We start from the raw sequence: 18,127 nt of genomic DNA, 5'->3' as shown, positions 1-18,127 counted from the left end.
TATGGCTGTGGTGCAGGCCGGCAGCCGTAGCTCTGATTTGACCCCTAGCCTGGGAATCTCCATATGGCACAGGTGTGGCCCTAAAAAGCAAGAAGCAAGAAAGAAAGAAAGAGAAAAAGAAACACACTAGTAGAAAAAAATGAAAAAATATAGACAATTCAGAAAAAGAAAGGAAGGAAGGGAGGGGAGAGGGAAGGAAGGAAAGAAGGAAAGAGAGAAAGAAAGAAAGAAAGAAAGAAAGAAAGAAAGAAAGAAAGAAAGAAAGAAAGAAAGAAAGAAAGAAAGAAAGAGAAAGAAAGAAAGAGAGGGAAAGAGGGAGGGAGAGAGGGAAGGAAGAAAGGAGTGGTAAGCTTATAAATAGGTTTTCAATTAAGCATCTCAATTATTTGCATATTAGGACAACGGAATTATTTTTCATATGTCAAATACATCAGCAAAGTGTGTTTTCAGTGCTGCTGACAGGTGTTGCTGGGGAAGGCAGAAGTGAAGCAGGCCTGATACCCACTGATGATGGGGGTGTAAAGTGATGTAACCTTTCTGGTGACCAGATGAACAGAGTGTACTGAAGCCTTGCAGATATTTATATCCTTGAATCTACTGACCCTCTAGGAATCATTTACCTCAAGTAAATCATTAAAGCTGTGGCTTCATACTTTTATACAATGGTAACCACCATGGCATAATTTATAGTGACAAAAATTAGAAACAACCTCAAAATCCAATAATACAGGAGTGGTTATGTAAATTATGGTACCTTCAAGCAGGGGGTGTATAAAGATGTCATTTAAAATTTCTCTTCCATAAAGGCAGGATAAAATAGTTGACCTCCAAGCCACACTTGACTCAGCTGATAGATCTTTCTTCTAAAAACACCTCCCTCCCTAAGCTTCTAAGATGCCACACCATCCTAGTTTTCTTTCTTCCTTCTGATGGTTCTTGGTTCCCCTTGTTTTCTTCTTGGCTCAACATGTAGCTATTAATGTGTCCTGGGGCTTTCTCTTGGGGGCCCTTCTTTGGTCTAGCTATCTTGCCTCCTAGATGACCTCATATAATCCCTTGGCTTTAAAAAGAATGCACTTAAAAGCTGATGACTCTCAAATTTTTAAATCCATCCCTGAGATCACCACTTGGATGTTAAAGAGGCATGTCAACTTGGATGGCCCTGTAGAAGTCTTGATTCTCTGCAAATTCATATCACCCTTTCACCCCAATCTTTCTAGTCTCAAAATATGGCACCACCATCCACTTAGGTGCTCAAGCCAAAAATCTCTAAGCCCCTCCCTTCATCACCTGACACACAAGCCCTGGTGGCTCTACCTCCTTGTTTTTCAGCCAACACGCAGGCTCTTACGTTGGTCACTGAGATAGCCTGCTCCCACTCATGCCCCCATCAGAATAGACTCATCTATTCTCCACTCAGCAGCCAGCAAAGGCTTTTCACCATCTATATCTCATCATATGCTTTCCCCTCTCAAAACCCACCGGTGGCTTTTCATCTCAACCAAATTAAATGTGCGTGTGCTACCAGAGTCTTCAGGGGACCATGTCCCCCAGGCTCTCTGCCTCCCATCCTCTTTCTGTCCTCAAGTTCACCCCCATCCCATGCCTTTACACCTTTCCTCCAGACTCCCACGTGGTGGCCTCTTTCTCCACACTCGGAGCTCAACCCAAATCACCTCCTCAGAGACGCTCTCCCTGGTAGCATAGCTTACACACAGCCTCCCATCCCAGGCCTTATTTATACCACTACTTTGTTGAGGTTCTTCCAAACACAGCGTAGATGCCGAATTTTGTTGAACTGACAAACATTAGGGTGAGAGTTATATTGTAAATATACACACACTCACCCCATGTTTGTACATAGATACACGCAGTGAAGACAACTGGGTTGGATGCCCTCCATTTGTCCCTCCAGGTCCATCCTTCCTCATGCCTGCGGAAGCCGACACACTTGGACCACGTCACAGGCTTCCTTGCCTTCTGCTTCCTGGCCGAGCTTGGTAATGGGAAGCACAGGCAGAGGACTGGAGGGCAGCGGGGCAGGCAGAGGAAGCCACTGCTCTTGTTGGGCAGCCACAATGTACCTCCTTAGCTGTTGGTAGGGTCCCTTCCCTTGGCCTCTTCAGGCCTAGGGGTGGTAAGCTCCCCAACTTTTACAGTGGTTTCTGTAAATCAACAGTTCTCAAAGTGATCCCCAAACTCTTTCAGGGTATTCAGGTCAAAACTATTTTCATAATATCATGAAGATGTTATTTGCCTTTTTCACCATGTTTTAACATTTGCACTGATGGTACAAAAGCAACACAGGGTAAAACCACTTTTCCTTTAGCAGAGTGAGTCCTGCAACATCAAACTGTACTAGTCATCACAGTAGTATTCACTGCTTCATATGCACAGCAAAAAAAAAAAAAAAAAAATCAAACCAAAGATATACAGATAGCAAATAAGCATATGAAAAGATGCTCTACATCATATGTCATCAGGGAAATGCAATTAAAACAACAATGAGGAGTTCCCGTCATGGCGCAGTGGTTAACGAATCCGACTAGGAACCATGAGGTTGCGGGTTTGGTCCCTGCCCTTGCTCAGTGGGTTAACGATCCGGCGTTGCCGTGAGCTGTGGTGTAGGTTGCAGACGCGGCTCGGATCCCACGTTGCTGTGGCTCTGGCGTAGGCCGGTGGCTACAGCTCCGATTCAACCCCTAGCCTGGGAACCTCCATATGCCGCCGGAGCGGCCCAAGAAATAGCAACAACAACAACAACAACAACAACAAAAAAAAAACAATGAGGGTTCCTATAGTGGTTCAGTGGTAATAAACCCAATTAGCATCCATGAGGATGAGGGTTTGATCCTTGGCCCTGCTCAGTGGGTGAAGGATCCAGCGCTGGCTGAGCTGTGGTATAGGTCACAGACACAGCTCAGATCCCATGTGCTATGGCTGTGGCGTAGGCCAGCACCTAGAGCTCCAATTTGACCCCTAGCTTCCATGAACTTTCATATGCAGCAGGTGCAGCCCTAAAAAGACAAAACAACAACAAAACAAAACAGACAAAACAACAATGAAATACAACCACACACCTTTCAGAATGGCCAAAATCCAGAACGATGACAACACCAAATGCTGGTAAGAGCAAAAAGAAATTTGGATGTGGAGCAAAAAGAATTCTCATCCATCGCTGGTGGGAATGCAAAGCAGTACAGCCACTTAGGAAAACAGTTTGGCAGTTTCTTACAAGACTAAGCATACTCTTACCATATCATGTGTGGTGAATACCAATCATGCTTCTTGGCATTTATCCAAAGGAGTTGAAAACTTATGTCCCACAAAAACCTGCACACAGATGTTTATAGCAGCTTATTCATAATTGCCAAAATTGGGAGTTCCCATTGCGGCTCAGTGGGAATGAATCTGACTAGCATCCATGACGTGAATTCAATCCCTGGCCTCGATCAGTGGGTTAAGCATCTGGCGTTGCGTGAGCTATGGTGTAGGTCGCAGACACAGCTTGGATCTAGCATTGTGGAGGCTGCAGCATTGGCCAGCAGCTACAGCTCCGATTTGACCTCTAGCCTGGGAGCCTCCGTGTACCTCGGGTACGGCCCTAAAAAGACCAAAAAATAATAGCAATTGCCAAAATTATGTCAACCATAGTTCCTAGAAGCAACCAATACATCTTTCAGCAGGTGAACAGATAAATAAACAGTGGTACATCCAGACAATGGAATATCATTTAGCACTAAGAAGAAATGAACTATCAAGCGATGAAAAGACACGAAAGAACCTTAAAGAAGTTTACTAAGTAAAAGAATCCTGTTGAAGAGACTATATAGTATACGATTCCAACTATATGACATTAAGGAGAAGGCAAAACCTATGGAGACAATAAAAGGATGAGTGGTTGCCAGGGAGTTGGGAGGAATGAGTAGGCAGAGCACAGGGGATTTTTAGAGCAATGAAAATAGTCTGGTACTCTGTATGATACCATAATGATGGGATACATGTCATCACATGTTTGTCTAAACCCATGCCATGTACAACACCAAGAGTGAACAATAATGTGAACTACAGACTCTGGGTGATCATGATGTGTTAAGATATGTTCATCAGTTGTAACAAATGTCCTACTCTGGTGGGGCGTGGCTGATAATGGGGGAAGCCTTGGGTATTTGGAGGGAGTACAGGGGGTCTATGGTAAATCTCTGTATCTTCCTCTCAATTTTGCAGTGAACCTAAAACTGCTCTTAAAAAACTGTCTTAATAAAAAAGAAAAAACAACACACACACCATAATAAGGAAAAAAAACCCACTTTCACCTTTTCGATGTCCTTGCTGAAGCCGTAAAATGCATTAATTTTTTTCTATTCTATGTTAATTTTTAGTCCAGTTGATTTGTTCTATCAATTTCTATTGTACAGCAAAATGACCCAGTCATACAAACACACACACATATATATACACACACACACTCTTTTTTATCATATATATATATATATATATTTTTTTTTTTTCTTTTTAGGGCCACACCCATGGCATATGGAAGTTCCCAGGCTAGGGGTCAAATCAGAGCTACAGCTGCTGGCCTACACCACAGCCACAGCAACGCAGGATCCGAGCCACGTCTGCGCCTACACCACAGCTCACGACACCAGATCCTTAACCCACTAAGCGAGACCAGGAGTCGAACCCGCAACCTCATGGTTCCTAGTTGGATTTGTTTCTGCTACACCCCAACAGGAACTCCCCTTTTTATCATATTATCTTCCATCATGTTCCCACACCTGTGGCAGGTGGAAGTTCCCTGAGCCTGGGCTCGAACCCACACCTTTGCAGTGATCCTAGCCACTGCAGCTGTTTCTTAACCCACTGCACCACAGTGGGAACTCCAACATGCATTAATTTTATTATGTCTCAATCCTTAAGTACACGTTTTTTTAACTATCCCGCCTGTCAAAATGAGAAGTATGCATGAAGTATGATCATTGTCTCAATCATTACTTGAACGATTAAATTGTGTGTGCTAAGCTCACCCTTTCTCTCCTGGAACACCATTTTTACTTAAACAGTGACGTGCAAACAATGATTATCAGTCTTTTTTTTCTAAAATGGACAAAGAGATCCTCTCACAACTGATAGTGTTTACTGCCAATGATAGAATGTGAGCTTTCAGACAAAAATTAGAATTTCGTAAAACTTGTATCCCCACCATGACTTTATAGTTTGCCAATACTTGAAGAATTTTCTGGTGAGGCTGGTTTTGAAAATATAAATTTATTGAAGTACAGTTGATTTGCAATATTGTGTTAGTTTCAGGTGCACAGCACAGTGATTCAGGTTTTTTTGCAGACTATATTCCATTATAGGTTAGAAAATATAAACTTTTTATATGGTATAATGAAACAAGTCAATATTAAGAAGATTGCCAAAACACAGTGAACCAATACCTTCTTTTTTCCTCCAGTTCCACTGAGATATAATTGACATATAACATTGTGAAAGTTTAAGGTGCACAACATGTTTTTTTGTTTTGTTTTGTTTTGTTTGCTTTTTAGGGTTGCACCTGCAGCATATGGAAGTTGCCAGGCTAAGAGCTGAATTGAAGCTACAGCTGCTGGCCTACGCCACAGCCATGGTAACATAGGATTCAAGCCGCATCTGTGACCTACACCATAGCTCACAGCAACACCGGATCCTTAACCCACTGAGCAAGGCCAGGGATCAAACCCTCATCCTCATGGATACTAGTCGGGTTTGTCACCACTGAGCCACAGTGGGAACTCCTAAGGTGCACAGCACATTGATTTGATATATATATATATATATATATATATATATATATATTGCAAAATGATCACCACCATAAGGTTAGTTAACACCTCCCTCACCTCATGTAATCACCCTTTTTGCATGTGTATGATGAGAACACTTAAGATCTACTCTCCTAGCAAATTCCAAATATATATTCCTGTTAACTATATGACCCTGCTGTACATTAGATCCCCAGAACTTACTTGTCTTACAACTGGAAGTTTATACCCTTTGACAACACCTGCCACTCACCAGCCCCTACCAACAACGACTCTATTGTGTTTCTCTCGGTTTGACTTTTTTGGATTCCACATTTAAGTGAAATCATACGGTATGTGTCTCTTTCTGACATTTCACTCAGCACAATGCCCTTAAAGTTCCTCCATGTTGTCATAAATGACAGTATTTCCTTCTTTTTTATGGCCAAATAATACTTCACTGAATAGACAGAGAGAGAGATATGTAGATACACATTTTTTTGGCCACACCTGCAGCATGAGAAAGTCCTGGGCCAGGGATTGAGCCCATACCACAGCAGCAACCCAAGCTGCTGCAGTGACAATGCAAGATCCTTAACCCACTATGTCACAAGGGAACTCCTATATACCACGTTTTTTGAATCATTCATTCATTCATTGACGGACATTTACGTTGTAGAGAAAAATGGTGCAATGAATATTGTGGTGCAGATATCTCTCCAAGGGAGTGCTTTCATCTCCTTTGGCTATATATTCAAAAGTGGGACAGCTGGATCATATGGTGGTTCTATTTTTAATCTTTAAAGGAATCTCCATACTGCTTTCCATAGTGGTTTCACCAATTTACACTCTGACCAATGGGGCACAGAGTCCTCTATACTCCACGTGCTCACCAATACTTACTGTTTCATCTTTTAGATGAATCGATAATCTAATAGCTATGACATGATATTCCATTGTGGTTTGGATTTGCATTTCTCTGATGATTAGTATGTTGAACATATTTTCGTGTACCTGTTGGCCATTTGTATATTTTCTTTGGAAGAATGTTTATTTGGGTCCTCTGCTCATTTTTAAATTGGATTATTTGGCTTTTTTGCTATTGAGTTGCATAAGTTCTTTACATATGTTGGATATTAACCCCTTATCTGATGTATTGTTTGCAAGTATTATCTCCCACTCTGTAGGCTGCCTCCTCATTTTGCTGGTTGTTTCTTTCGCTGTACAGAAGCTTTTTTACTTTGATGTAGTCTTATTTGTTTACTTTTGCAATTGTTGCTCGTGCTTTCAGAATCATATCCAAAAAAGTGAACAAATATTTTCTAACAGACAATACTTATGTTAAAAAAAGTATGCATGGGAGTTCCATCCTGGCTCAGCAGTAATGAACCCAACTAGTTGGGTGTCATGAGGACACTGGTTGGATCCCTGGCCTCGATCAGTGGGTTGAGGATCCAGCACATTGCCGTGAGCTCTGGTGTAGGTCGCACACACAGCTCAGATCCCGTGTAGCTGTGGCTGTGGCATGGGCCAGCAGCTGCAGCTCCAATTCGACCCCTAGTCTGGGAACTTCCATACACTGAGTGTGTGGCCCTAAAAAGACAAAATAAAAAATAAAAAAAGTATGGATGGAGAAAAGAGCCATTCAAAATGCAAAAGAAAACCCCATGGATTTTAGCGTATAGCATAAGAAAAGCTAAAAATTGATAAAGTTTGAGATTCTACGTTGCAATTAACCTTCAAGAAACTGCTACCTGTTGTGTTTGATTGCACTTTCATAGAATATCTACATTTATCTGAAAAGGCAATTAAAATATTTCCTCCCTTTTCTAACTACATATTTGTGTGAGATAAGATTTTCTTCATTTACTTGAACCAAAATATCATATCACAAGAAGTAGATGAGAGAATCCAGCTGTCTTCTGTTAAGCCAGACCTTTAAAAGATTTGCAAAAGTATACAACAAGGCTCCTCTCTTCACTATTTTTTTTTGAAAATATCATTTCAATACAAGATTTTAACATAAAAAGATTTATGTTAATGTGAGTGGTAGTTTTAAAACACGTCCACCAATTCTCCTCCCTTTAAGAGGTGGAGCCTAATCCCCTTCCCCTTGAGTGTAAGCTGGACTTAGTGAATCATTTCTAACAAACAGAATATGGCAGAAGCCATAGAATGTGACTTAATGAGGTTAGGTCATAAAAGGCACTGGTGGTTCCTTTCTTGCTCTATCTCCTGGATCACTTGCTCTGAAGGAAGTCAGCTGCCATGTCGAAAGCACACTCAAGCAGCCTTAGGGAGAGGCTCACCTGGCAAGAACCAGAAGCTTCTTGCCAAGAGCCACGTGACTGAGCCACTATGGAAATGAATCCTCTAGCTCCAGTTAAACCTTGAGGTGATCACAAACTTATGAGATATCCTGAGCTAGAATCCCCCAAACTAAGCTGTTTCTGGAATCTTAACTCACAGAAATTGTATAAGACAGTAAATGTTTATGTTTTAAGCTTCTAAAAAAATTTTTTTTGGCTGCACCCATAGCATGTGGGAGGTTCCCAGGCCAGGAATCAAACCCGTGCCACAGCAGCACTGAAACCACTGCGATGACAACACTGGATCCTTACCCTGCTATGCCACAAGGGAACTCCTAAGCGTCTAAATTTTGAGCTCATCTGCTATGCAACAACAGATAAGTAGCACAACAGCTAATACATTTATTTTTATGTTTTAGTGAATTAATACATATTTATTTTAAATTCTCAGTTTTAATTTCCAAATGGTAAATATTGATATAAAACACAGTTAAACAACAGTTCTCAGGTAGTCTCAGTTTTTAATAATATAAAGGGGCTTGAGACCAAACAGTTTGAGGACTATGACCCTAAACTCTTTGCAAATTGCTCCTTTATTAAACTTTTCTCAAATTACCCCATGTGAGAACCCCTTTTGTTTCTGATCAAGACTGACTGATAGAACAGCACCAAAATATTATCAGTGGTTGCTGCTCTTCAATGGAAGGATGAATGATTTTATTTTCTTCATATTTTTTTCTGTACTTTTAAACTTTTCTACAAACAAGGATGAATTATTTTTACAATTAGAAGAAAAGAAACTTCCCTTTTCAAAATCATCAAAAGTGAAAGTTAAAGCTGTGTTTTCTTTAGATGAGTCAATGGCTAAAGCTTGGCTTGCAGAACCGAGGTGTCCCCCAAAGCACCTGGGGGCTGGGGAGAGGTCTGTGGGGGTGGGGTGGGGGAGGGGAAGTGGATGAGGAACCAGCATCCCCCACTTAGCTCAGCCAGAATAATTTTTTCATGTGTTTTACACATTGGGTTTCCATATAATATTTCATTTAAAAGAGAAAAGTTTCCACGGTTTAAAAAAAGTTTGAAAACCTTTATCATAAGAATGATAGTTGCAGAGTTAAAATTAGGCTATAGAAGGGAGTTCTCACCATGGTCAGTGGTAATGAACCTCACTAGTATCCATGAGGGCACGGGTTCAAACCTTGGCCTCCCTCAGTGGATAAAGGATCCGGCCTTGCCATGAGCTGTGGTGTAGGCCACAAACATGATTCGGATCTGGTGTTGCTGTGGCTGTGGCGTAGACCAGCAGCTGCAGCTCTGATTATAGCCCTAGCTTAGGAACTTCCATATGCCACAGGAGTGGCCCTTTAAAAAAAAAAAATCAGAATAGAAGAATCACTCAATCTTTTTTCAATGTGAAGAGAATTTCCATAAAGAAAACCCTATACATTCTATTCTGAAGGAAGGACAGAAGCCCTGACAATTTAGTAAATGTCTGGTGATTTAAGAGAGGTTGGCTTAGGAGTTCTTGTCATGGCTCAGTGGTTGACGAATCCAACTAGGAACCATGAGGTTGCAGGTTCGATCCCCGGCCTTGCTCAGTGGGTTAAGGATCTAGCGTTGCCATGAGCTGTGGTGTAGGTCAGACTTGGCTCAGATCCCGCGTTGCTGTGGCTGTGGTGTAGACTGGCGGCTACAGTTTGGATTCGACTCCTAGTCTGGGAACCTCCATGTGCCATGGGTGTCGCCCTAGAAAAGACAAAAAATAAATAAAAATTTTAAAAATAAAAAAAAGAGAGAGGCTGGCTTATGTTGCTGTGGAAAAAAGTTATAGATGGAAAGAGCTTATCCAGAGATACCCAATAGTAAGGTCCCAAAAGGCCAGCAGAAACACCAGGAGGGTCTGTAAGGCCCAAGGAGACACAGATCAGAACCACAAGTGAATGGTTCTCTTATTTTCTAAAGAAAAAAAAAAAAAAAAAAAAAAGCAGAAGGTGCCAGGATGTCCTGGTAGTTAAAAGCATGGGCATCAGGGACAACAGACCTGAGCTGAGTCCTGGGTCTGACACTTAAAACCTATGAGATCTTGGCAAGTGACATAGCCTCTCAGAGCTTCAACGTAAATGCACAATGTTCAATTTCACCTGTGAAATGAGGTCTGAGAATGTAAAATGGTGAAGCCATTTTGGAAAACCATGTAGCCGTTTCTTAAAAGTTAAACATAAATTTACCAAGTGTCCCAGCCATTCCACTCCTAGGTAACTTCCCAAGAGAAATGACAACATATGCACAAAGGGATTTGCATACAAATGTTCTTGGCAGCATTATTCACCATACCCAGAAGGGAAAGCATCCGAATGTTCATGAACTGGTGAACAAATGCACAAAATGCAGCACGTTCACACAGCAGAGTACCGTAGGGCAGTAAAAAGGAGTGGGGTCCTAATACATGCCACAACCTGGATGCATTTAATCCATTTATTTATTTACTTATGTCTTTTTGCCATTTCTAGGGCCGCTCCCACAGCATATGGAGGTTCCAGGCTAGGGGTCTAATCGGAGCTGTAGCCGCCGCCCTATGCCAGAGCCACAGCAACGCAGGATCCGAGCCGCGTCTGCAACCTACACCACAGCTCACGGCAACGCCGGATCCTTAACCCACTGAGCAAGGGCAGGGATCGAACCCGCCACCTCTTGGTTCCTAGTCAGATTCGTTAACCACTGAGCCATGAAGGGAACTCCCAGGATGCATTTATTCTAAATGAAGAAGCCAACCACAAAAGATCACATAGTATATGAGTCCATGTAAATGAACTGTTCAGAAAAGGCAAATATATGGAGACAGGAAATAGATTTGTGGTTGCCTGGGGTGGGGGCTGGGGTAAAAACTGAGAGTGACTACAAATGGACACAACGTTTTTTTTGGAGTGATGGAATGTTCTAAAATTGGTGATGGGTGCCCAACTCTGTAAATTTATTGGAAATCATTGAACTGTACACTTACCATGGGAAAATTTGATGATATGTAAATTAAAGCTCAATAGAGCTGTTTTTTAAAAATGGAGTCTGATTCTCTACCTCAAGAGGGCTGCTGTGAGGATTAATTGAGATAATGCCTATAAAGCGGGCAGCCTGGTACGGAACAAGCACTTGATAAATGATGATGATGATGACAATCAGAGCATACACTAATATAGATTATGTAATGTAGAATAATAGAAAATGCAGGATAACGACAATTTGTATCATATGTACTTATTTAAATTTTTTGTCTTTTTTTAATGATTTTTATTTTTTCCATTATAGTTGGCTTACAGTGTTCTGTCAGTTTTCTACCATACAGCAAAGAGATCCAGTCACACATACATATATACGTTCTGTCTTTTTTGGGGGGTGGGGGGGGCACACCTGCAGCATATGGAAGTTCCCAGGCTAGGGGTTGAATCAGAGCTGCAGCTGCCAGCCTACGCCAACCACAGCCACAGCAATGCGGGATCCAAGCCACGTCTGCAACCTCATTTAAATGTTTTAATTGAAGTACAGTTAATTTACAAGGTTGCATTAGTTTCTGGTGTACAGCAAAGTGATTCAGAGCATATATATATATATATATATATATATATATATATGCTCTTTTTCATACTTTCCATTATAGTTTATTACAAGACATTGAATAAAGTTTCCTGTGCTCTACAGTAGGACCTTGTTGTTTATATATTTTATACACAGTAGTTTGTATCTATTAATCCCAAACTCCTAGTTTACCCCTCCCTACCCCTTTCCCCTTTGGTAACTATGAGTTTGTTTTCTATGTTGGTGAGTCTGTTTCTATTTTGTAAATAAGTTCATTTGTATATTTTAGACTCCACATATAGTGATCTCATATGCGCATCATATGTACTTCTAACCATACCACTCCCACATCTGTCAACCCTCTGGGGTTAAATTGAGGCGGGTATATTATATCATCCTCATTTTTACAGGTGGGGAAACTGAGGCCCCAAGAAGTTCCTAGCTTGCACAGCTAGTACAGAGCTGGAGTAGGGAGTCTTGGATAACTTGCTCGAGTCTGTGCTTCTCAACACGACACTGCTTCTCAGTAAATGTTAACTGTGTATGGAGTTACTGCTCTACCTAGTGATGGGGAAAAGGGCCCAGAAAGGGATCAGAGATAGCTCCCCAAGATGGTCACAGGACCCAAACCTGAAGGGTGTAGCAGTCAGGGCAAGAGTGTTCCAGTTAGAGGGAACCACATAAGCAAAGGTGAAAACCTAAGAGAATGCAGGGCATGGGAAGGCAGTCAGAGGAGCTGGAGGTGGCTAAAGCATGAGCTCACACCAGGCAGTGGGAACATGAGAGTGGGGCCCAGGCAAGTTCAAGGCCACCGAGGGTCCCTGGTGCCCGGACATTAGCCTGAAGAGAATGCCGAGCCAGAGAAGGAAACTCACTGAGTTCCCCAGCACTGCCTTTCTCCAGGAATGACTCACATCACCCTGGCAGGTGGAGGAGGTTGACTCAGCCACTGCTGTGAGCTCGGAGGAGTAGGGGAGCTGCCGCCCCACGTTCCCATCCCACTGTGAGCTAATGCCCCAGCAGCCGCCCCAACACCAACTTCACCAGGCAGCTGGGCTTGGTCGTGCTGCCTGGAAGCTGAGCATAGCCTGGTGGGAGCACCTGCTGGCTGCTGACAACTTCCACACCCACCTCCAAACCCAGACACCTGTGGATGCCAGGGGCACCTTTCACCCCACTGCAACAGCCTGCCACAGGGGCAGTGCTCTGGCCGTCCACTCTCACTTGGCTGTCCCCAGAGCCAGGGAATCAGCCTGAGGAAATCTAGCACTTTTTGCATCCTAATTTAATATCCAGATAAACATTTGCAGGTGCGCACAAAACATTCACTGCAGCAAAAGCAAAACTACTGAATAAACTTCTGTGCCTTACAAAAAGGAACACGTTCAGAAATTCTGGTGAATCCATACTGCGGAATACTACGAGGCAGTTAAAAAGTAGAATGCAGATCTATTATTCCACTGTACTGGAATGAAAAAACCTCCAAGATATATTGTGGGTTAAAAAAAAAAAAATCCTATAAAATAATGTATCCAGTATGCCATCATTTACATAAAAACTAAAATAAACAAACAGAAAACATAAACTAGCTTTCTATTTCTTCAAGTCTACAAATACATAGGTAAAATAGAGAAAAGTGCCTGGAAGGAAACACATCAAACTTCCACCCATACTAATTAGGGAAGGAAGCAGGGAAAGAAGGGAGGGAGGAACTTTTCACTCTGTGTATCTCTATGGTGCTTGATTTTTACAAGAGGCATGTATTTGGGTTCTTAAAAACTATTAAAGTCTCTCAAACACACACACACACACACACACACACACACACACAGAGGGAGCGGGGAATGTGTTAAAATGATCACACTGGGGCAGAGTTCAGGGTCACTTTTCAAAGAGCTGTGACATCCAGCATTTTGTTTAATTCTTGCCACACCCCCTGGAGGGTAAGCGTTCAAAACCTCTTTTACAGATTAAGAAACTGGACCCAGAGAGGCGAAACAAGCTGTCCAAGGTCATAGGCAGCGCCCCGGGGGCCCCTGGACCTTGGACCCAAGCCCAGCGCTCTTTCTAACCGGGACCGGTGGGAGCACTAGAGCGGCGGGGGCGGGGCTGCACGGCTGCCTTGTCCCGCTCACAGCGCCTCTGAAAAGCCCCCTCCGCAAGGGGCAAGGGGGCTCAGGCAGGGGAGAAGGGAGAAGAGGAGCGTGAAAGGAGGGCTGATGCACCGCCGCCCACGACGAAATCAGACTGCATGACGTGCCGCCCACTGCGTGGGAGGGACCTGCCGCGTCACCCGGCAAATGACACGTGGGAAGGAGCCTCTCAGGGCCAAGTCCCCCAGCCTGAGATTTCATGCCCCAGGCTCTGGCTGCGCCGTTTGCAGCTGAGTGGTTCCAGGAATGCCTCTTTGCTCAGTTCCCAGAGCGCTCTGTAACCAGGGCAGAAATGAAACTGTGCCTCTCAGAAGGTTCTAGAACCTGAGGAGCAACACACTTAAATCTTAACACGCTCCAGTGTAGAAAGTGCTTCTAGCCCTCAGTTCTTTCATTGACTGCTTTGGCACCAAGTGTCTGGTGGGGGGACAGAGACCAGAGGAACCCAGGAAACATGGCCAGGTCCCTCCAAGGACAGGCAGAAGGGACAGAGCCTCTGAGGGGAATACAGGAGGCAGGTACACGCCTCAGCTACACAGTGAGCAGGTGTGACTCCTCAGAGTATACACAGAGAAGAGGCTTTGGCCAAATCATGGATCCTTTACTCACGCTTAGAATGGGAGCAAACCCACAAGGCCATGAAGCCAGTGACAAGAGCCTGGATCCTGGAAGTGCTGATCCTAGATCTGCTGCCTTGCTCAAGTTTCTGAACCTCACTGGGTTTCCCCGTCTGTAAAATGGGTATTATTATACCTGCCTCTTGGGTATGATGATATCTAGATCATAGGACATACAATAACACAATAACATAATTAAATAAAATGTAACAAGTACAGAGTGTCTGTAAAATCTGGAAACAGGAGTTCTCTTGTGGCACAGGGGGTTAAGGATATCGTGTTGACACTGCAGTGGCTAGGTTTGCTGCTGTGGCATGGGTTTGATCCCTGTCCCAGGAACTTCCACCTGCTACAGGAGCAGCAAAAAAAAAAAAAAAATCTGGAAACATTATATGAATGCATACATGTTCGTATGTATTTATTCATCCACTTTATAGAGTGGAAGAGTTGCAGACAAAATTGTATACTTTCTTTTTTTTTTTTTTTTTGTCTTTTTTAGGGCCACACCTGTGGCATATGGAGGTTCCCAGGCTAGGGGTCTAATCGGAGCTGTAGCCGCCAGTCTACGACGGAGCCACAGCAATGCCAGATCTGAGCGCGTCTTTGACCTACACCACAGCTCACGGCAACGCAGGATCCTTAACCCACTGAGCGAGGCCAGGGCTGGCACCTCATGGTTCCTAGTCGGATTCATTTCCACTGCCCCATGATGGGAACTCCCAAAATTGTATACTTTCATCTCTGTATCCAGACTTTATCCCTATATACAAATACAATTTCATATGAATGTGTATAAATATAATAAAATTAGTAATAATAACATAAAACATACTAAGCACTTACACCGTAGACGGGATCATGTCAAGAACTTACCAGTGTTATCTAATTTAATGCTCAAGCAAGCCCTGGAGGTGGGTACTGTTATCATCCCCAGTTTACAGAGGCAGAAACTAAGGTACAGGGAACTGAAGAGACTTGCCTGCTTGCCAAGGTCACCCAGGGGATAACTGACAAAGCCAGTTTGCGACCAGAGTCATCTAACCCTATGCTGTTAACTACCCCTCTAAACCATCTACCCTTCAGGGAAGACCAAATAAAATGGACCAGCAGACAGTTCTGCAGCCCGGAGGGCGGGCTTAGGAAATGCCTGGTCCTCTGAGTATTGAGCTCTTACAGGAGAGAAACGAAATCCAATTGGCTCATCACCGTATCTGGAATAGGAATGGACAAGATGTAGGCTGACAGTCAATATTTTGTGAGAGGGAAGGAAAATTAGTATTCATTAGCCAGTGTCTGGAATTCTTGTTTTGGGGGGGAAAAAAGTCTCATTTCAGAGCCTTTCCTAGGAACCTCCACCTCCTAAGACATGTGGGGCGGCCAGATCCACCTAGCTCTCCCCTCCATCGCACAGAACCCGGAATCTAAACCCTGGCTGGGAAGCACCGAGGCCAGGTGGCCACCCACCATCCAGGACCGGAAGTGGCCTACCTTCTTCAGCATCATTCCTAAGAGAGGCCTCCAGCAGGGCCACGCTGGCCTCGAAGGACACCTTCTTTCGCCGGCCGCCGGTGCTGCGCTTCCGCTCATGCTTGCGCTTACGATGCTGCAGGTCCTGTTCATACTGTGCCCATTTCTTCAGCTGCTGGGCCCGGCGCTTCTGGGCGGCGCGCAGCCGCTCCAACGTGGGCACCTTCTCCAGCAGCTGCAGCTCCGTCAGCAGGTCCACGTGGCTGGCCATGGCCACCGCGCCTCCCCACGCCCTGGCTGGGGGCTAGCACGGCGCGCCGGGGGCCGGGGCAGCATGGGGGCACCTGCAGGGCCGGGGCCGCATGCGGGGACCTGTGGCAGGGGAGGGACACAGGTGGACATGCTTGTCAGGCTCAAAATTCTGATCTGATTATATCATCTGACCCCATGTTCCAAACGCTTCCCCAACCCCATTTTATTTAATTTTTTTTTAATTGAGATGTAATTGATCTCTAACATTGTATAAGTTTAATTATTTTTGTGTGTTTTTAGGGCTGCACCTGAGGCATATGGAGTTTCCCAGACTAGGGGTTGGATCCGGAGCTGTAGCAGATCCAAGCCATGTCTGTGACCTACAAGACAGCTCACAGCAACTCAGGACCCTTAACCCACTGAGCAAGGCCAGGGATTGAACCTGCCTCCTCATGGATGCTAGTCAGATTCATTTCCACTAAGCCATGACCAGAACTCCTGTTGTATAAGTTTAAAGTGTACAATTTGTGTCGCTGTACACCTGAAACCAACACAACATTGTATATCAACTATACTTCAATTTTTTTAATGTTACTGGAAATATAATCAACATAAAGGGAAGATGAGTTGGGACACATAAATGCAGGCAGGCAAGGCCGGTGGAGAATTGCAGGTTGCTGGGTACAGGTCTACATCTGCATGCTGTGGAAATGCTCGCTATCACAAAGGGGATCAGGACACCCCTGAGCTTCAGCAAGTGCTTGTTCGTCTCCTGGTTCCCTGCTTCCCTCGGGAAGATAAAGGATTGAGCCTTGCTCTGGATTCTCAGGCGCTCAGGTTGGGTCAGAATGTTCTTCAGGTCTCTTCCTGAAGAGACTGGAGGGCACACAGGAGGAATGGGGGAGGGGTTGGCTTGGCAATATCCACAGGGCAAAGGCTCCTGGGGTCTGAGTGGACCTCAAGGATCAACGCAGCCCAATGGTAAGGCTCGGCAGGAAACGAGTGAACTGCCCTTGGTTACGTTTTGGTTTGTTTTAAATGTCCTGCAGTGGGAGTTCCCGTTATGGCTCAGCAGAAATGAATCTGTGTATTTAGTTTTAGCATCCATGAGGACACAGGTTCGATCCCTGGCCTCGCTCAGTGGGTTAAGGATCTGACCTTGCCCTGGGCGGTGGTGTAGGTCACAGATGCAGCTCAGATCCTTTGTTGCTGTGGCTGTGGCTGTGGCCGGCAGCTGTAGCTCTGATTTGGCCCCAGCCCAGGAACCTCCATATGCTGTATGCACGGCCCTTAAAAAAAAAAATTAATTTTAAAAATAAAAAAATTAAATATCTTCCAATGATTTTTTAATTAATTAATTAAACTTTTTATTTTGAGATAATTGTAGATTCGCATGCAGTCCTAACAAATAATATGGAATAATCCTGTGCAACCTTTACTTGGTTTATCCCAATGGTGACATCCTGCAAAACTACAGTACACTGTGGAAGCCAAGAATCTGACGTTGATACAACCTATCAATCTATTCAGATTTCCCCAGTGTTTGTACGTGCTCATTTGAATGTGAGTGTGTGTTTGTGTATTTAGTTGTAGACAATTTCATCATGTTTGTGTACCCAACAACAGTCAAGATACAAACAGTTCCATCACACAAGCAGCCCTCATCACCCCTCTCCCAATCCACTCCTGTCCTTGCCCTTGACAGTCACTAATCTATTCCTCATCTATTGAGTAGTCGCTTCCAAAGTGTTATATAAAAGAATCAGGCAATGGATAACTTTGGGGGCTAACTTTTTTTTACCCAGCATCCCTTGAGATTCGCCGCGAGTTGTTCTGTGAATCTGTAGTTCTTTGTTTATTGCTGAGCAGTGACCCTCTTTATGGATCCACCCCAGTTTGTTTATCCCTGCACTCACTGAAGAACATCTGGGTTGTTTCCCGTTTGGGGCTTATACATTCATGTACAGTTTTTTGTG

At 43.9% G+C, this 18,127-nt stretch overlaps 1 protein-coding gene across 3 annotated transcripts in view; it reads right to left on the bottom strand.

Annotated features, from left to right (window-relative positions):
- PPP1R16B (protein phosphatase 1 regulatory subunit 16B) overlaps window positions 1-18,127 on the bottom strand; it is a 112,939-nt gene that overhangs the window by 69,456 nt on the left and 25,356 nt on the right. For all 3 annotated transcript variants that reach the window (XR_014832325.1, XM_003134439.7, XM_085003891.1), the window contains exon 2: window positions 15,921-16,271. Coding sequence is in view for 2 of the 3 variants with exons in the window: in XM_003134439.7 (XP_003134487.3) it covers window positions 15,921-16,170 (250 nt within the window). In the remaining variant the exon portion in view is untranslated. The remainder of the gene's footprint in view (window positions 1-15,920; window positions 16,272-18,127) is intronic.

The sequence above is a fragment of the Sus scrofa genome, chromosome 17 (assembly GCF_054392235.1).
Source record: "Sus scrofa isolate SSC_HxYL_T2T_F1_AM1 chromosome 17, Sscrofa_HxYL_maternal_Yorkshire_Landrace_v2.0, whole genome shotgun sequence".
Taxonomy (NCBI): Eukaryota; Metazoa; Chordata; class Mammalia; order Artiodactyla; family Suidae; genus Sus; species Sus scrofa.
Note: the sequence above shows the minus strand (reverse complement) of the source record. Positions and strands in the feature narration are given on the sequence as shown.